This window comes from Triticum urartu, chromosome 7 (genome assembly GCF_003073215.2).
Source record: "Triticum urartu cultivar G1812 chromosome 7, Tu2.1, whole genome shotgun sequence".
Lineage (NCBI taxonomy): Eukaryota > Viridiplantae > Streptophyta > Magnoliopsida > Poales > Poaceae > Triticum > Triticum urartu.
The window spans coordinates 515,361,268-515,378,432 of record NC_053028.1 but is presented as its reverse complement, the minus strand read 5'-3'; the positions used below and the strand labels follow the sequence as shown (position 1 = coordinate 515,378,432).

The window sequence follows — 17,165 nt, the reverse complement described above, 5'->3', positions numbered from 1 at the left end:
CAATAACAGCTCCGGTAGCATTCAAGAAGGGTCTTCCAAGAATAATAGACATACTATCGTCCTCAGGAATATCAAGAATAACAAAGCCTGTTAAAATAGTAACGTTTGCAACCACAACAGGCACATCCTCACAAATACCGACAGGTATAGCAGTTGATTTCCCAGCCATTTGCAAAGATATTTCAGTAGGTGTCAACTTATTCAAATCAAGTCTACGATATAAAGAGAGAGGCATAACACTAACACCGACTCCAAGATCACATAAAAGCAGTTTTAACATAGTTTCTCTTAATGGAGCATGTTATAGTTGGTACTCCTAGATCTCCAAGTTTCTTTGGTATTCCACCTTAAAAGTATAATTAGCAAGCATGGTGAAAATTTCAGCTTCCGGTATCTTTCTTTTATTTGTAACAATATCCTTCATGTACTTAGCATAAGGGTTCATTTTAAGCATATCAGTAAAACGCATATGCAAAAAGATAGGTCTAATCATTTCAGCAAAGCGCTCAAAATCCTCATCATCCTTTTTCTTGAATGGTTTAGGAGGAAAAGGCATGGGTTTCTGAACCCATGATTCTCTTTCTTTACCGTGCTTCCTAGCAACGAAGTCTCTCCTATGATAACGCTGATTCTTTGATTGTGGGTTATCAAGATCAACAACAGATTCAATCTCCACATCATTATCATTGCTAGGTTGAGCATCAACATGAACATCATCATTAACATTATCACTAGGTTCATGTTCATTACCAGATTGTGTTTCAGCATCAGAAATAGAAATATCATTGGGATTCTCAGGTGTGTTAATGACAGGTTCACTAGAAGCATGCAAAGTCCTATCATTTTTCTTTTTTTTCTTCTAGAAGGACTAGGCGCATCAACATTAGTTCTCTGAGAATCTTTCTCAATTCTCTTAGGATGGCCCTTAGGATACAAAGGTTCCTGAGTCATTTTACCCCCCTCTAGTCATAACTCTAACAGCATTATCATTTTTCTTATTATTTAATTCATTGAGCAAATCATTCTGAGCCTTAAGCACTTGTTCTACTTGAGTGGTAACCATAGAAGCATGTTTACTAATAAATTTAAGTTCACCTTTAACTCTAGACATATAATCACTCAAGTGTTCAATCATATAAGCATTATGTTTCAACTGTCTACCAACATAAGCATTGAAGTTTTCTTGTTTAATAATAAAATTATCAAACTCGTCTAAGCATTGGCTAGCAGTCTTATAACGAGGAATATCACATTCATCAAATCTATAGAGAGAATTTACCTTTACTACCCGTGTCGGGTTATCAAGACCATGCATTTCTTCAATAGGTGGTAAATTCTTAACATCTTCAACTTTAATACCTTTTTCTTTCATAGATTTCTTTGCCTCTTGCATATCTTCAGGACTGAGAAATAGAATACCCCTTTTCTTCGGAGTTGGCTTAGGAGTTGGTTCAGATCATTTTCATTACTCAACATATTATTCAATAGCAATTTAGCTTGATCAACTGTTCTTTCACTGAAAACACAACCAGCACAACTATCCAGGTGGTCTCTGGAAGCATCAGTTAGTCCATTATAAAAGATATCAAGTATTTCATTTTTCTTGAGAGGATGATCACGCAAAACATTAAGTAATTGGAGAAGCCTCCCCCAAGCTTGTGGGAGACTCTCTTCTTCAATTTACACAAAATTATATATTTCCCTTAAGTCAACTTGTTTCTTATGAGCGGGGAAATATTTAGCAGAGAAGTAATAAATCATATCCCGGGACTATGCACACAACCAGGATCAAGAGAATTAAACCATGTTTTAGCATCACCCTTTAATGAGAACGGAAACAACTTAAGGATAAAGTAATAGCGAGTTTTCTCATCATTAGTGAACAAGGTGGCTATATCATTTAATTTAGTAAGATGTGCCACAACAGTTTCAGATTCATAGCCATAAAAAGGATCAGATTCAACCAAAGTAATTAACTCAGGGTCGATAGAGAAATCATAATCCTTATCGAAAATATAGATAGGCGAAGTAGAAAAAGCAGGGTCATATTTATTCTAGCATTCAAAGACTTTTCTTTCAGCTTAGCTAATAATTTCTTAAGATCATATATATCATTGCAAGCTAAAAAGTCTCTAGCAGTTTTTTCATCCATAACATAACCCTGAGGCACAACAGGCAGTTCATATATAGGAGGAGAATCTTCATCATCACTTTCATCAATATTATCAGTTTCAATAATTTCATTCTCTCTAACCCTAGCAAGTTTTTCATCAAGAAATTCACCTAGTGGCACAGTATTATCAATTATAGAAGTAGTTTCATCATAAGTATCATGCAAAGCGGAAGTGGCATCATCAATAACATGCGACAGATCAGAATGAATAGCAGGAGTATGTGTCGCAAGTTTACTCAAAACAGAAGGTGAATCAAGTGCAGAGCTAGATGGCACTTCCTTACCTCCCCTCGTAGTTGAAGGAAAAATCTTGGTTCTTTTATCTTTCAAGTTTTTCATAGTGATCAGTAGATATAAATCCCAAGTGACTCAAAGAATAGAGCTATGCTCCTCGGCAACGGCGCCAGAAAATAGTCTTGATAACCCACAAGTATAGGGGGTCGCAATAGTTTTCAAGGGTAGAGTATTCAACCCAAATTTATTGATTCGGCACAAGGGGAGCCAAAGAATTTTCTCAAGCATTAACAATTGAGTTGCTAATTCAACCGCACCTGAAAGACTTAATATATGCAACAAAGTATTTAGTAGTAAAGTAATATGATAGTAGTGGTAACGGTGGCAAAGGTAACAGTAGCAGTTTTGTAGTAATTGTAACAGTGGCAACAGAAGAGTAACTAAGCAAAGATCAATATGTGAAAAGTTCGCATGCAATGGATCAGTGATGGATAATTATGTCAGATGTGATTCCTCATGCAATAGTTATAACATAGGGTGACACAGAACTAGCTCCAGTTCATCAATGTAATGTAGGCATGTATTCCGAATATCGTCATACGTGCTTATGGAAAAGAACTTGCATGACATTTTTTGTCCTACCCTCCCGTGGCAGCGGGGTCCTATTGGAAACTAAGGGATATTAAGGCCTCCTTTTAATAGAGTACCGGAACAAAGCATTAACACTTAGTGAATACATGAACTTCTCAAACTATAGTCATCACCGGGAGTGGTCCCGATTATTGTCACTTCGGGGTTAACGGATCATAACACATAATAGGTGACTATAGACTTGCAAGATAAGACCAAGAACTCACATATATTCATGAAAACATAATAGGTTCAGATCTGAAATCATGGCACTCGGGCCCTAGTGACAAGCATTAAGCATACCAAGTCATAGCAACATCAATCTCAGAACATAATGGATACTAGGGATCAAACCCTAACAAAACTAACTCGATTACATGATAAATCTCATCCAACCCATCACCGTCCAGCAAGCCTACGATGGAATTACTCACGCACGGTGGTGAGCATCATGAAATTGGTGATGGAGGAAGGTTGATGATGACGATGGCGACGGATTCCCCTCTCTGGAGCCCCGAACGGACCCCAGATCAGCCCTCCCGAGAGAGATTAGGGCTTGGCGGCGGCTCCGTATCGTAAAACGCGATGAATCCTTCTGTCTGATTTTTTTCTCCCCGAACGTGAATATATAGAGTTGGAGTTGAGGTCGGTGGAGCACCAGGGGGCCCACGAGGTAGGGGCGCGCCCCCACCCTCGTGGACAGGGTGTGCCCCCTGGCCTTGATTCTTTCGCCAGTATTTTTTATATATTCCAGAATTTTTCTACGTTGATTTTCAGGTCATTCCGAAAACTTTTATTTCTGCATAAAAATAACACCATGGCAATTCTGCTGAAAACAACGTCAGTTCGGATTAGTTCCATTCAAATCATGCAAGTTAGAGTTCAAAATAAGGGCAAACGTGTTTGGAAAAGTAGATACGATGGAGATGTATCATTAGGCATCACTGAAATCTTTCTGTGTGCGTGACCTGAAGACTTGTTATACTTGAGGACTGTGAATCCTCCAGCCGGTTGGGCGTCGCGTTCTGAGCATCCAAGAATCATTGTGGATCGCCGGTGAACGAAGTCTGTGAAGATTTAGAAGTCTACCTTGAAGACTTACCAGAGTGATTGAGCGAGGACTGGGTGTCCTTAACTCAAGGGGAATAAGGTGAAGACGCGGTCTTCTGAGTTGAATCTCAGTCTCCCTAACCAGACTTACAGTTGTCACATCAACTGGAACTGCTCTACCAACTCCTTGTCTTCACCAAATAACTGGTTCTATCCTTCGCTTTCCTTTACTTTACAGTTTGTCTTCGTGAAATCATTAATTGCCTGCATGATCTGATTGACTTCACTGAGTGAAAACTGTTTACTGTTTGGTTTCATACTGTCTTCCATCCTGATCCTTACTACCTAGTTGCTGATAGTCTTCCTGCCTTCACTTCATTGCAATCTTGACTATGGCTTGTTAGTGTAGTCTACCTTCCGCTGCATATCAATAGGTTCATTTCTATTGTTTGTCTTCAAAGACCTTGTGTTTTGAAGACTTTCATAAAAATCGCCTATTCACCCCCTCTAGTCGATAAGTAGCACTTTCACACCTTGCGGTCGGGCTGGAGGCACAACCTGATAATGCACGTCGTGCTCCCCTCGCAAGCAGCAGAGCAAGATTTTGGGAGTCGGTGGTCCTGGTGGGCGTCCTGCGACAACGAACGACCTGCCTGATGAAGAGGTTGGGGACGACGGGCGACGGCGACGGCCGTAGCTTCCCCACTGGCAACAAAGAACCACGAACGCCGGTAAAATGCTTTCCGGAATGCCGGTGTGAGACAGCTATGGCATGGTGTGGTGGTGGTTCGGACGACCCTGGTGGAAGGCGACGCGGCTGGGGACGATGGTGGCGGCGACAATGTCAGAGGGCGGAGGGAAGTAGAGGAAGAGAAAAGGGGAGGGTCTGTGTCCCTGACGGGCAGGCCAGGGCAGGACAAGGGCACGCGCCCCGCCCGTCCGCGGGTGTCCGTTCGGCCGCAAACTCGGTCCAAAATTTGGCCGGGAAAGGGTCGAAAGCGGACAGAAAACAGACGACTGTCCGTTTGCTCCCGCACGTTGAAGGGTCTATTCTATCCATTTACCCTAACCCATTTGGGGTTGTGCGTTGGATTTGTTTTAATATCAATACAGACACAAATACTTATATACACAGGCGTACACTTATGGGATACCAACGACCTGATCCAGCTATTCACCCGGGAACATACTCACCCACCCTCAACGACCTGATCCAGCTATTCACCCGGGAACATACTCACCCACCCTCACTTACTCACGGGTCAAAACCACTCCACCGCTCACTCCGAAAGCTCCTCCAAAAGTCGTCTGCGTAAACCCGGGGCCGGCGGCGAGGAAAAGATCTGGACGCGTCGCCGGCCGCGCACCGCACCGCCTCGCTGCATCCCTATCCCGCTTTCCCCTTTTCCACCCAGCGCCACGCGGCCGCGGCGCCAACAGATTCAGAGGAACCCGGTGCGAACCCGTCCACCGCCTCCGCTCCCGCCGCGTGATTACCGCGCCGGATCCACCAATCCCTACAGCCCAGCCCAGGGCCAAATAACCCTCGCACCCCTCTTAATCCCCCGCAAATATCCAATAAACCCCCGGGAAAAATCTCTCCCCAAATCCGAGTCCACGAAACAGACAGATAACCCACACACCCACGCCCTCCACCCCCCCCCCTGTTTCTCTCTCCACACTGCCCTGCCCTGCCCTATTCGCCTCCCTCCCCTCCCCATCGCCTCTCTCCCCTCCCGGACCCCTCCCTCTCTCTCCTCCGCCACCCCTCGCCCCCGCCGGAGCCGGTGCGGCGGCCCGCCGTACCGCCTCCTCCCCGACCCCCGCGGCCGGCGGATCGCCGGATCCGTGTCCGTGCCCGATCTCGAGGCGCGTCCTCGGCCCCCGCCGATCCAGTCGGGGTCTCGATCCGATCCGGGCGGCGCGATCCCGTCGGGCTCCGTGGGGCGATTCTGCAGCCGGGGGCTCGGATTCAGGGGGGGGGGTGAGGGGGGGGGGGGAGTTTCCTGGGTGATGAAGGTTTCCGCGTCCTTGTTGTTTGGATCCGTGTATCGCACGACTCCCCTGGTCGTGTCCGACTAGTGCTCCCGCTTCCGTCGAGGGCCAATATAGAGGCGGAGGCCGTGGGCTCTGGGTTCATCCGAGGCAGGTCGTGCTCCGCTCGGTTCCGTGCGAAAAGCTTCGATTTTTGGGCGGTTCGGCTTGAATTTTGCCAACCCTTTTTCGTGCCTCGAGGTGCCGATCTGTGCGATTTGGCGTCTCCTGTTCCTTGAGATTTTGTCCCGAAGGCGGCTTGTCCGGGGGTGAGGGTTACTTAGTTGCATTATCTTAGACTAGAGGTGCTGCCGTTTTTGTGCGATAAATGGCGACCTCTAATAAGCCAATATCGCTGGCTGGGCCGTTGGATGCTGATGTCCAGAGGACGGCTGAATTGAACAAGGTTAGTAGCTACTCATTCGGTTACTTTACTGATTGTTTCCATTGAAGAAGATGTTTTGTTACTCACTGTTTTGTCTGTTACAATAAATTGCAGTTCTTGGTTGAAGCGGGCTTATATGAAAGTGCCGATGAGTCTGCTAGGCGGGAGGAGGTGCTGGGGGAGCTTGACAAGGTGATTACTCTCTCGCAACGCGGTTTCTTGCCTGCTTTTGTACGATATAAAAGAGACATGCAGTTTTCTGTGAATCTTTGACTCTTTTGTTCTAATCATTGCTTACTGATTGAAACAATGCTTGATAGATTGTTTATTGCTAAACAAGACCCTTGTTTGAATTTGCAGATTGTAAAAGATTGGGTGAAACAGTTAACTAGTCAGAGAGGATATACTGATCAAATGATTGAAGAGGCAAATGCCGTGCTTTTCACCTTCGGGTCATACCGTCTAGGGGTAAGTGTATGCGTTGCTTTCACGAAATTCCGTCCTCTACCGTGCATATTACAGCTTAAAAGTTTCTAACCTATCAGGCCAGTAAAAGCGGCACTGTTTGTTGGGCTCCCTTTGTTTCCATTTGATGATTAGTTGAATGATTGCTTGCTTCAGTAGGGATGGGGTTTCGGTTTAAACTGGCATTTTGGGTTTGTTATATAGCATTTTTTAATATTTTGGTTTTTGATAAACTATGACTGAACAAGCCATGGAAACTATTAAGTCCAACACTTGAAACTGATTTTATTTTGGTATAAACTAAAATAACATATGTGCTGCATCTGTTTGAACAACAGAACACAATACTATGGAAGTGGGCACCAAATCGAACAAAGAATCCGAGATCCAGATATCTCACCAATTTGCTTGATGTTGGCAAAATGGGGTAGGTGATGCCAGACACCAGATATAGAGCTGGCAGCTAGGGTTTGGCATTGGGGTCCAGTTGGAGATGGTGAGCTCTGAGCAGTGGAGCTGCTGCTGTGTGCTTTTCTTGATGGAGCACTGATGATGGTTTTTGCCTTGAAGAGCTGGTGGCCTGCTCTGTTTTACTGATGCGCTAATTAACAGCTTGTTTGTGCTCATGTTAATTAATTTTGGTTTATATATTCAGTTAAACTACAGAAGTGACCAAATTCAATTTGTTTGTCCGCAGTTTGCTACTGAAATTCCAGGCGAGTACCAAATTAACTGGAAAGTCCAGTGTATTTGGTTTGGTGTTTAGTTTTCATTTTTATGTCCACCCCATGCCCTAGTCAATTGGACCTCACTGTTTTGTAACACTTGAATTTCCTTTTTCTTTTTTAGCGGCATGCTCATTTATGATCAACACCATAGCACAAAATGAGCTTATGGGGAGCTCGGACCATTGTTAAAATAGGCATCGGCGGCAGTAATAGGTTGTAAAATCTTTGTTGTAGGCCGATGGATGCACTGGAGATGGATGAATGTGTGTTCCTAGGGAATCTAAATTGCTTGTTCTGCTTCTGGCACTTGCTTACTGCCTTCTTTTGTGTGCCGTGACTGAAACTAACATTGATGGCTATTCTTGTTTGAATAGATTTGGTCACTTGGACAAACATCCGAGTAGCTGTCAGTTATCTCATAAATATTCAGCATGATTGTTGAACAACAGTTTTGTTCATATTCCTTCCATTTGTAATCAAATATGTCTGGCGCTAATATTTACCAATATTATTTTAGTTGCCCTATATGGGAGGTTTCCAGTTAATTGTGAACTTAGGCATGTTTTACGGTGTCCATAAGGTGGCGCTTGAGCGTTGCTTATGCGGTAAGGTGCCCTGGCAGCGCCCAGGCGTTAAGGCGCGGGTTGATCGCCTTAAGACGCCTTACTACATTGGAAACCTTGAACATAGCCTAACCAAATAGTATTAAGAGTTCTTTTAAAGAGGCATAGGAACGCAGGAAAGCCAAGCACCCTTACGGTTGCTAGTTACATGGTCAGTTTATTCCTCGTTCTGGCTTGTGGGAGTACATGTCACTTTTTTAGCGTGGTAGCATGGTGCTTTTGGTGTCCATACAGCTACAAGTTATTTGGTTTGCTTTGCACTTGGTTCAAGCCTGTATTACTAAGAAAAAAAACACATGCTCATGTTTGCCCCTGTTGCTAATTTGTTCATTCTTTTACCTTGCATTGCCTTATTTTTCTTATGAACGTTCGTTGTCATCTTTTCACATATTCCCCAACTGATTTGAGCTCTGACATCTGCAACTTAGAGATAATTATGTACACTTGTTCACTGGTTCTCCACATTTTTGTTTAGTTACAGCATATTTTATGTTACTGGATGTGCATGCATCTCATTTTGTGGTGCTTGCTTATTACAAATTCTTTGTGCAGGTTGTTCATGTTCCATTGAATAATCTAATTTTCTTGTTTGTATTATATATGCTATTCAACCCTTTTTTGCAACCTACTGTTATATCGCATGTTAATGTTTTTTCTCTTCTCATAAAATTATCCACCTGTGCATAATTTGACACTTATGTTTTAATAGGTCCATGGACCTGGGGCTGACATCGATACTCTATGTGTTGGACCTTCATATGTGAATCGCGAGGTAATATTTTCTTGTTGTGTGCTTCCTTTGTAGTTTTTGTGTTAGCTATAGCATTTGTTGTTCTCTAACAATAGTAGTTTTTCACAGGAGGACTTCTTTATTGTACTGCATGACATATTAGCACAAACGGAGGAAGTGTCTGAATTGCAACCTGTACCTGATGCACATGTACCTGTGATGAAATTTAAGTTCCATGGGATATCCATCGATCTTCTTTATGCCAGCGTTTCTCTCTTAGTAGTACCATCTGTAAGTTTGTACTTTCTATAAATATATTCATGCATTTGTTTGTTTCTCGATTCATACCAAGTTAAGTAAGGATGGATATGAACTAGTACTGTTCCTCCCAATATCTGCCTTTCTTATGATCCTGATGTCTGTTCCTCCTAAATCTGCCTTATGACCCTGATGAATTAATTCTTCTGTGGTATTTCGTAGTAATCACATAGACCCTGTTGTCAGCTTGATGTGCTAGTATTGTAGGTGTGTGATGTAGGTTTGTTCTGCTATCCATAGTGTGATCTACTTCTACTTCTGTGCTGATTTTGTAGTGTTTTCTAACATCTGTGTTAGTGTCAGAGCAGTTATATCAAAGGCCTCTATTTTGTAGTGAAACTGTGAAAAATAGTTCTCTTAGCAAGCATATTGAAGTTGCAGTGTTCGTATTATTTTGGATGTGAATGTAACTTTTGATGTTGAACTTCTTGTGGTGAATAACATTTGAACTTCCATCATCATTGTCCACTAGTCTCCTGTCCGCTGACCTCACGGTAAAGCCCAGTTGTCGTCGTTGTCAGAACTCCTTCTGTTTAGCTCTAGGGAGTTGTATAGAATGAACCATCCAATTCCTTATTCTTATGCATATTGCAAAATTGTATCTTTGAAAGTTACTTCTTTTGCTACTTGGGACAGTTCTTCACTAACAGTCCTGCGGTGATTAGAGGACAATTCACAGCCATCATTGCAACTTGTCCTCTGCTGTTGATATTATCAGCTGTTTAATTCCATTCACGCTTGTGTTCTTTAAACTGTGGAAGGGAAATACTCTTAGAAGTCCACTTCCTGCTTCTTGCCTATATTGATCTCGAATATTTCAAGAGATGCATCTTTGTCTTGACATGTTGCTGCAGGATTTGGATATCTCTCAGGAAGCAGTGCTTTATGACATTGATGAGGCAACTGTTCGTAGTCTTACTGGCTGCAGAGTGGCTGACCAAATTCTTAGGCTTGTTCCGAATATTGAGGTTGACTGGAGGAACTATTATCTACTTTTATTCTACTCGAACATTTTTTTTCATCTTTGTTTTCTAGGATGGCAATGTTAACAATATACATACTTCTATTGTAGAGCTTTCGAACAACACTAAGGTGTTTAAAGCACTGGGCAAGAAGAAGAGGTGTTTACTCTAATGTAAGTGTGGTTTTACTATTATGTTGGTAACTTTCTATGAATTGCTAGGATTAATCTAATATCTGGCTTGATAGGTCACTGGTTTTCTTGGAGGTGTGAATTGGGCTTTACTGGTTGCACGAGTCTGCCAGCTCTATCCTAATGCTGTGCCAAGTATGCTGGTCTCGAGATTCTTCAGGGTTTTTACCCAGTGGCGCTGGCCAACTCCAGTGATGCTTTGTGCCATTGAGGAGGAGGAACTTGGCTTTCCTGTGTGGGATCCACGCAAAAATCCTCGTGACAGAACTCATCATATGCCAATTATCACTCCAGCATATCCATGCATGAACTCCAGCTATAATGTTTCGACGAGCACGCTGAGGGTTATGATAGAACAATTCCAGTTTGGCAATAAAATATGCCAGGTATTTTCTTTGGCACAATAATTACTATTCACCAACTGCTTATTTTGACTGTTCTATATATACTCTTTAATGCAGGAAATTGAGATGAATAAGGCTAGTTGGTCTGCCCTTTTTGAGCCTTTTAATTTTTTTGAGGCGTATAAAAATTATCTGCAAGTTGACATCATCGCTGAGGATGATGCAGATCTCAGACTCTGGAAGGGATGGGTCGAGTCTCGATTGAGACAACTGACTTTAAAGGTAATAGTATGTTGTTTATGCTCAGATTATTGTGCACAGCTTGTAATAAGTTCACTTCCTTTTGAGGCTATATATACTGCATCAGGGGAGTTGTTACGGGGATTCCTGGTTGTGAGATTGGGAGTCATTGCATTGTTTTGATTCTTGGGTTATGTAAAGTTAAGCCTGTCTGAACTGCAGAACAATTATAATGGAGGGTTAGAGTGGAAATTAATAATTGAGTTGGGAACTTGTAGGGTGACAATTCGCATGCCTGTTTTAAACAGCAAACAGCCCGTGTTTTAATTTCAGCTGCGTTCTTATACTATTTATTAGCCTACCCTAACTTGTTTAGTACTAAAGGCTTTGTTGTTGTTGTGGTGGTTGTGTTCTTACTATTTATGTCTGATGATTGACTCTTTAGCCTTTGGTTTTTGGTTGACACTTGCAGATTGAACGGGACACCTATGGGAAATTGCAATGCCATCCATACCCATATGAGTATGCAGATCCTTCTAGACAGTGTGCTCATTGTGCTTTCTTCATGGGCTTATCAAGGAAAGAAGGTGTGAAAATACAAGAAGGTCAGCAGTTTGATATTCGTGGAACAGTTGATGAGTTCAGGCATGAGATCAACATGTATATGTTCTGGAAACCTGGGATGGAGTTGGCTGTTTCTCATGTTCGGAGGAAAGAGATTCCAGCTTATGTGTTTCCAGAAGGATACAAGAGACCTCGTCCCCAAAGGCATGTGAACCATCAACACCAGTCTGATAAAAATAACACTGCAAATGGCGCATTGACTGGATCTCCAGACAGCCAGCTGAAGAGAAAGCATGATACTACTGGGATTGATGATACCGAACCTTGCCGATCTGTTAAGAGGGCTTCAATCAGCCCAGTTCACCCAAGAACTTTATCACCTCGGTCGGGCAACATTAGTGATGAGCCCAGAAGTGACAGCCAACAGAAAGTTACTTCTAATGCAAGCGGTGGGAGTCAGGATTCACCTGGCAGTGGCAATCGAGATCAAACAAAGTGTTCAAGTTCATCACATGCATCTGAGAAAAGCTTGGATTCAGTCGCATCAGGCTCCAAGTGTGTGAAAATGGAAGCGGTTTGTTCTGATGACGTAACTAGCAAGCATGTCGATTGTATTTCACCTGTCAAGGACAGCACTGCTCCAACCGTAGCAGTGAGTACAACTTTAAAGCGTGTTGCCGAGAAGGTCGTTTTGGAGCTTGTTGGAAGTGAAAGCATTGGCGGCAATAATGCAGAGTTACTGCAGATTGCAGAAAAGGACATGGGAAATGTCCTTGTTGAAAATCTACACTTTGGTGGGAATGGAGTTCCTCAGAGCGGCCTCCCTGAAGAATTAGAGGTCTCGCGTTCTTTCCTTCTTGAAATGATTTGCGTTTGTTTCCAGATATGATCTGAACTTCTTTATTTTGCTCATTTGGTTTATAAAGCTGAACAATGGGATTGAAGTGCGTTCTAAAGCTTATGCAGGTGTGAAGTCAGATGGATCCCAGAAGTCGTCATTGAGGCATGATCTTGAACTCAATCCTTATACATTGAGTATCTATGTTGCTCCGTTTTCTTTATACTCTGCTGTTTGGTATTTGTTTGCTACTTTGCGCAGAGTTAGTTTGACATCAACAGCATGAGGTTCCAGAGCCGGCTGGAATGGAGGGTCTGGTGTCCCTTTGGTAAGTTGTTCAACTCACAAACTTTCCTTTTCGACACAGATCTGCAAACACTGGGGACTTGGAAGGAAGATGGTGGTAAAATCATGTCTGGCAATGGCATGGCAAAAACAACAAACAAGTGAAGTTTCTTTCATGGAAGGTCGCAAGATCTTTGCCAACTCTAGTCTAGATTGGTGGCAAGTTCGTTTATGGAACCAGCTCGCTCCGCAGCTTAATTTGTCGATTCTGTCTGGAGTTGCGGTGTAGCTTGCCCTAATGTATGGATCGAGCTCCAGCAGTCTCCTTGGGTGGACTTGTTTACGTCCCAGGGATTCCGCTGTAGGTCTAGATTAGAGAGAGATGTGCTACTAATCCTTGTTTCTCAAGACCCCTTTGTACCTTCCCAACCTTTGTAATATAAGATCTGCAAGATGGTTCCTTGTACTTTGGCATAGCTCGCTTTTTTATCTTTTGTTTCATGTTCAGTCTGCGGGTTGCATGTGAGTTAGGGTAATTATGTTATCTGTCAAGATAACACCTTTTAAAACTATTGTATTCCCTCTGTTCCTAAATATAAGTCCTTTATATATTCCGATATGGACTACATATGGATCAACATGAGTGAATTCACATCACACTCTAAACTATATATATATATATATATATATATATATATATATATATATCCGCATGTAGTCTTTATTGAAATCTCTAAAAAGGACTTGTATTTAGGAATGGAGGAAGTACATGCTGTTTCTCTCCTACATGGTTTCTCTTCTACAGTCAGAAAACTTAATACTCCCTCAGTTTTTTTATAAAAGGCTACTATCCCATTTTTCAGATACCAAGTAAACAAAGCCATCAAATAAATAACCTTTTGTGGTCTGGACTGGGCTAATTGAACATGTTGCAATGGTGCCTCTTTCTTTGCTGCATGCAACAAATAAATAGCATGACTAATTGTGTGGAAAACCTCTTGTGTTCTGGGCTAATTAAACATGTAACGTTTGCGTTATTAAGCACCATCGAGGCAAAATCAAATCAATTCTTCTGAAGATGGGACAGTGACCTTGAATAATGCGTCATCTTTGGAGCCCTTGCCTGCTGGTGGGGCCATACTAAATTGGGGAGGTAGAGAACCAATGGGATTGATATCAGCTGTTCTACTCACTGCATGTTGATTAAAGGTGGAAAAAGTGGAAAAATCGGCTTCCAAATGATCTTCGCGTTTTTCTAACCCCTGATTATTGCGTGGGTTTGAAATTAGCCGGCAATCTAAATCTCCCAATCCCAAACCAGGTTTCCCACGTGTTTCTCCTTGGGGAAATTTGAGTCTTCACATGCCCCATATATCCCTACCCGCCACAAATTGGCAAGATGGATTTCACTGTAGGTCTAGATTAGAGAGAGACTAGAGGTAACACGCGCTTTGCGGCACTGTCCTTTGGTTTTGGAAGTAAATTCCACTTTATCCCAAAGGATATTCGTATTTCATGCATATCGCGGAGGTGGTCGGGCAAACGCGGATCCCTGCAGGTACTATTGAGTATGTCATGTACTCCTTCCGTTCCTAAATACCTGTCTTTCTAGGCATTTTAACAAGTGACTACATACAGAGTAAAATGAATGAATCTACACTTTAAAATATGTCTACATACATCCATATGTGTTAGTCATTTGAAATGTTTAGAAAGACAAATATTTAGGAACGAAGAGAGTAGGTCGGTTAGTCTGGTTGTCGGAAAGTTCCGTTTAGGTTTTTTTTACCTTTTTTTTGTCATGTTTTACTTTCCTGTTCATTTTTATATTTGTTTTCTTTACTTAATTCGTGAATGTTTTTCACATTTACGAATAATTTTGAAATGCAGGAACGTAATTTATATTCTTGAACATTTTTTCAAATGCATAAATGTTTTATTAAAAATTTGTGAACATTTTTTAGAATATATGAAGATAACTTTGAAATTCTCAAAAGCCTTTATTCCTAGGGAGCTTAGTAACCGTGCGTTGCCGTGGGAATTGGTTGATGAAAATTTGAGTTGATAACATAATAAGCAAAAACAAAAATACATATGATTTACTATATTCGATTATGTATAGTTGTTACATTATTTTGAATATTTTAAATAATTGAATGGAAAACAATTTCCCATGCATGATTGAATATTCTGGTTGGCCTTCTTCTTTTCATAATTGTATGGTGAGGTGACATGCTTGCATGTTGAGATAAATAAGTCAGTGGGGATAACTCTCTTATGTATATATATTCTACTCTCTTTTCCCGTTTCTCAAGACCCCTTTATACCTTCCCAACCTTTGTATTATAAGATTTGCAAGACGTTTCCTTCTTAATGCTAAGGCAGGATTGTAGCGATCCGACCCGAAATCGGTCAATTCTCTGTCTATCTGTACCATCCTAAGATCATGCAGGCACACACAGTACATTGATGAAAATATCAAAGTTTAATCACACCTGATTAATTACACGATTCTCATATAGAGTCTTTATTACATCAGAATAAATTCGACCGAAGACGAACTCATGAGAAAAACTAATGCGGAAGCGCAGACGATAAGCGAGTCCATCCGACTCCAAAGGGTAATCACCGAGCGTGGATCGGCGATCTAACGGAGCGCTGGCTTACAGAGGGCGGTCGATGGCGACTGACGGCGACGGCTCGGGCGTCGAACGGGGCGGTGGCTCCAGCGGTCGAGGGAGGCGGTGGAGTGGCCGAGCGGGTGCGACGGAGTGAGGGGAGGTCGAGGGTGGCCTCTGCGTCAGTCGGGGAAGACGGGGGCGACCGGGGCGTTGAGGTGCAGAGCCCAGTGCTCTGCAACTCTGGTGGCGGACGACGATCTCCGAGGTGGCGGCTCTGGTGCAACCTAGAGGGCAAAACGATGTCACATGGATGCACAAGGCTGAGGGGGTCCAGCTGACAAGATTTGGAGACAGGGGAGGCTCACCGACGATGACAAGGGCGACGAACTGCGGCGGCAGAGATGAGATCGGGACGATGGAGGCGCGAGCTAGGGTAGGGTTGAGCGTAGGGTTTTAGGGGTGTTCGATCGAGCATGTCTAGGGCTACTTATAGGACATGAGCTTCGGGAGGGGGTCGACTTGGGGTCGTGATATCAGGGTGACGGTGTGCTCCGGAGCACTCTAGTGTGGCGTGCCGTGGGTGAGGGGTTAGGAATGGGGCGAGGCTCACATGTTGGTGTGAGAGAGAGGGAGAGAGGGTAGCGGGCGACCGAGCCAGGGAGGTTTCGGGCACGGGCGGCTGGTGAGGTAGGCCGCGACAGTAGGGCTAGTTGGCTGTTGGGCCGGCTGGCTTGGCTGGCACTAGAAGGTATTTTTAACAGTAAAGAAAACACGGAAATAATGAATCTAAAATAGTTTTATATAGGACATATACACACACACACGTATATATGTACACACACACACACACATATATATCAAAATAATCAGCAAAAAAACCCCAAAATGATGAACTATTTTTTAGACATAGAAAACAAACTTTATAAAAATCATTTTTGAAAATTCCCAATAAAACCAAATTTGAATTCAAAAACTTTTGGCATTATTTTCTTATGAATTTTTAGAGTGTCATGTTACCTCCTCTCATACTTTTTGATCAAAGTATCTGTCATGGATTTTTGAAATGAATTTCAAATGCCAGGTTGAAGTGAATTCAAATTCATCAAAAAATAGTCAAATGCATCTGAATTTTTCAAAATTCCACCACAATTCAATCAAGATGCATTAGATGCTCAGCTATAATTGTAAAACAATCCAAATTGAAAATTTGGGATGTTACGAACCTACCCACCTTAAGATGAATCTCGCCCTTGAGATTCGGGTTGGCTACCAAATAGGTGCGGGTGGTCTCGACGGAGGTCTTCTTCTCATTCCTAGGTGGCTTCCTCCTCGGAGTGGTGACTCCACAGTACCTTGCAAATCTTGATGATCTTGCTGCGGGTAACTCTGTTCGCAGTCTCGAGAACCCTGACGGGTTACTCCTCATAAGTCAGATCACTGTCAAGCTGTATGGCCTCTAGGGGCACTGTGTCTCTCAAAGGAATATTGGCAATCTTAGCATGACATTTCCTCAGCTGGGAAACGTTAAATACATCATGAACTCCTGACAATTCTTTCGGTAATTCTAGCTTGTATGCAACTTCTCCTCTGCGTTCAAGAATTTTGTATGGGCCTATGAACCTGGGTGCTAACTTTCCTTTAACACCGAACCTCTTGATTCCTCGAAGTGGAGACACACGGAGATATGCTCAGTCTCCCACTTCGTATGTTATCTCCTTGCATTTACTATCGGCATAACTCTTTTGTCTCG

General features: G+C 42.7%; 1 protein-coding gene across 6 annotated transcripts; it reads left to right on the top strand.

Moving 5' to 3' along the window:
* Positions 1–5,765: 5,765 nt before the first annotated feature.
* LOC125520115 (nuclear poly(A) polymerase 4-like) lies at positions 5,766–13,260 on the top strand. Of its 6 annotated transcripts, none has more exons than XM_048684936.1 (12): positions 5,766–6,527; positions 6,621–6,698; positions 6,867–6,974; positions 9,032–9,094; positions 9,182–9,343; positions 10,225–10,338; positions 10,443–10,505; positions 10,580–10,909; positions 10,985–11,149; positions 11,580–12,509; positions 12,598–12,674; positions 12,877–13,260. In XM_048684936.1, exons 1-12 carry the CDS (start codon positions 6,450–6,452, stop codon positions 12,914–12,916), a joined length of 2,208 nt encoding a protein of 735 aa, XP_048540893.1. In that variant the 5' UTR covers positions 5,766–6,449; the 3' UTR covers positions 12,917–13,260. The 6 variants fall into 6 exon arrangements, with proteins under 6 accessions (XP_048540893.1, XP_048540894.1, XP_048540899.1 ...); XM_048684937.1 differs by having other exon boundaries at positions 12,771–13,085; XM_048684942.1 differs by having other exon boundaries at positions 5,767–6,527; positions 12,638–12,674; positions 12,877–13,113.
* The last annotated feature ends 3,905 nt before the right edge of the window (positions 13,261–17,165 follow it).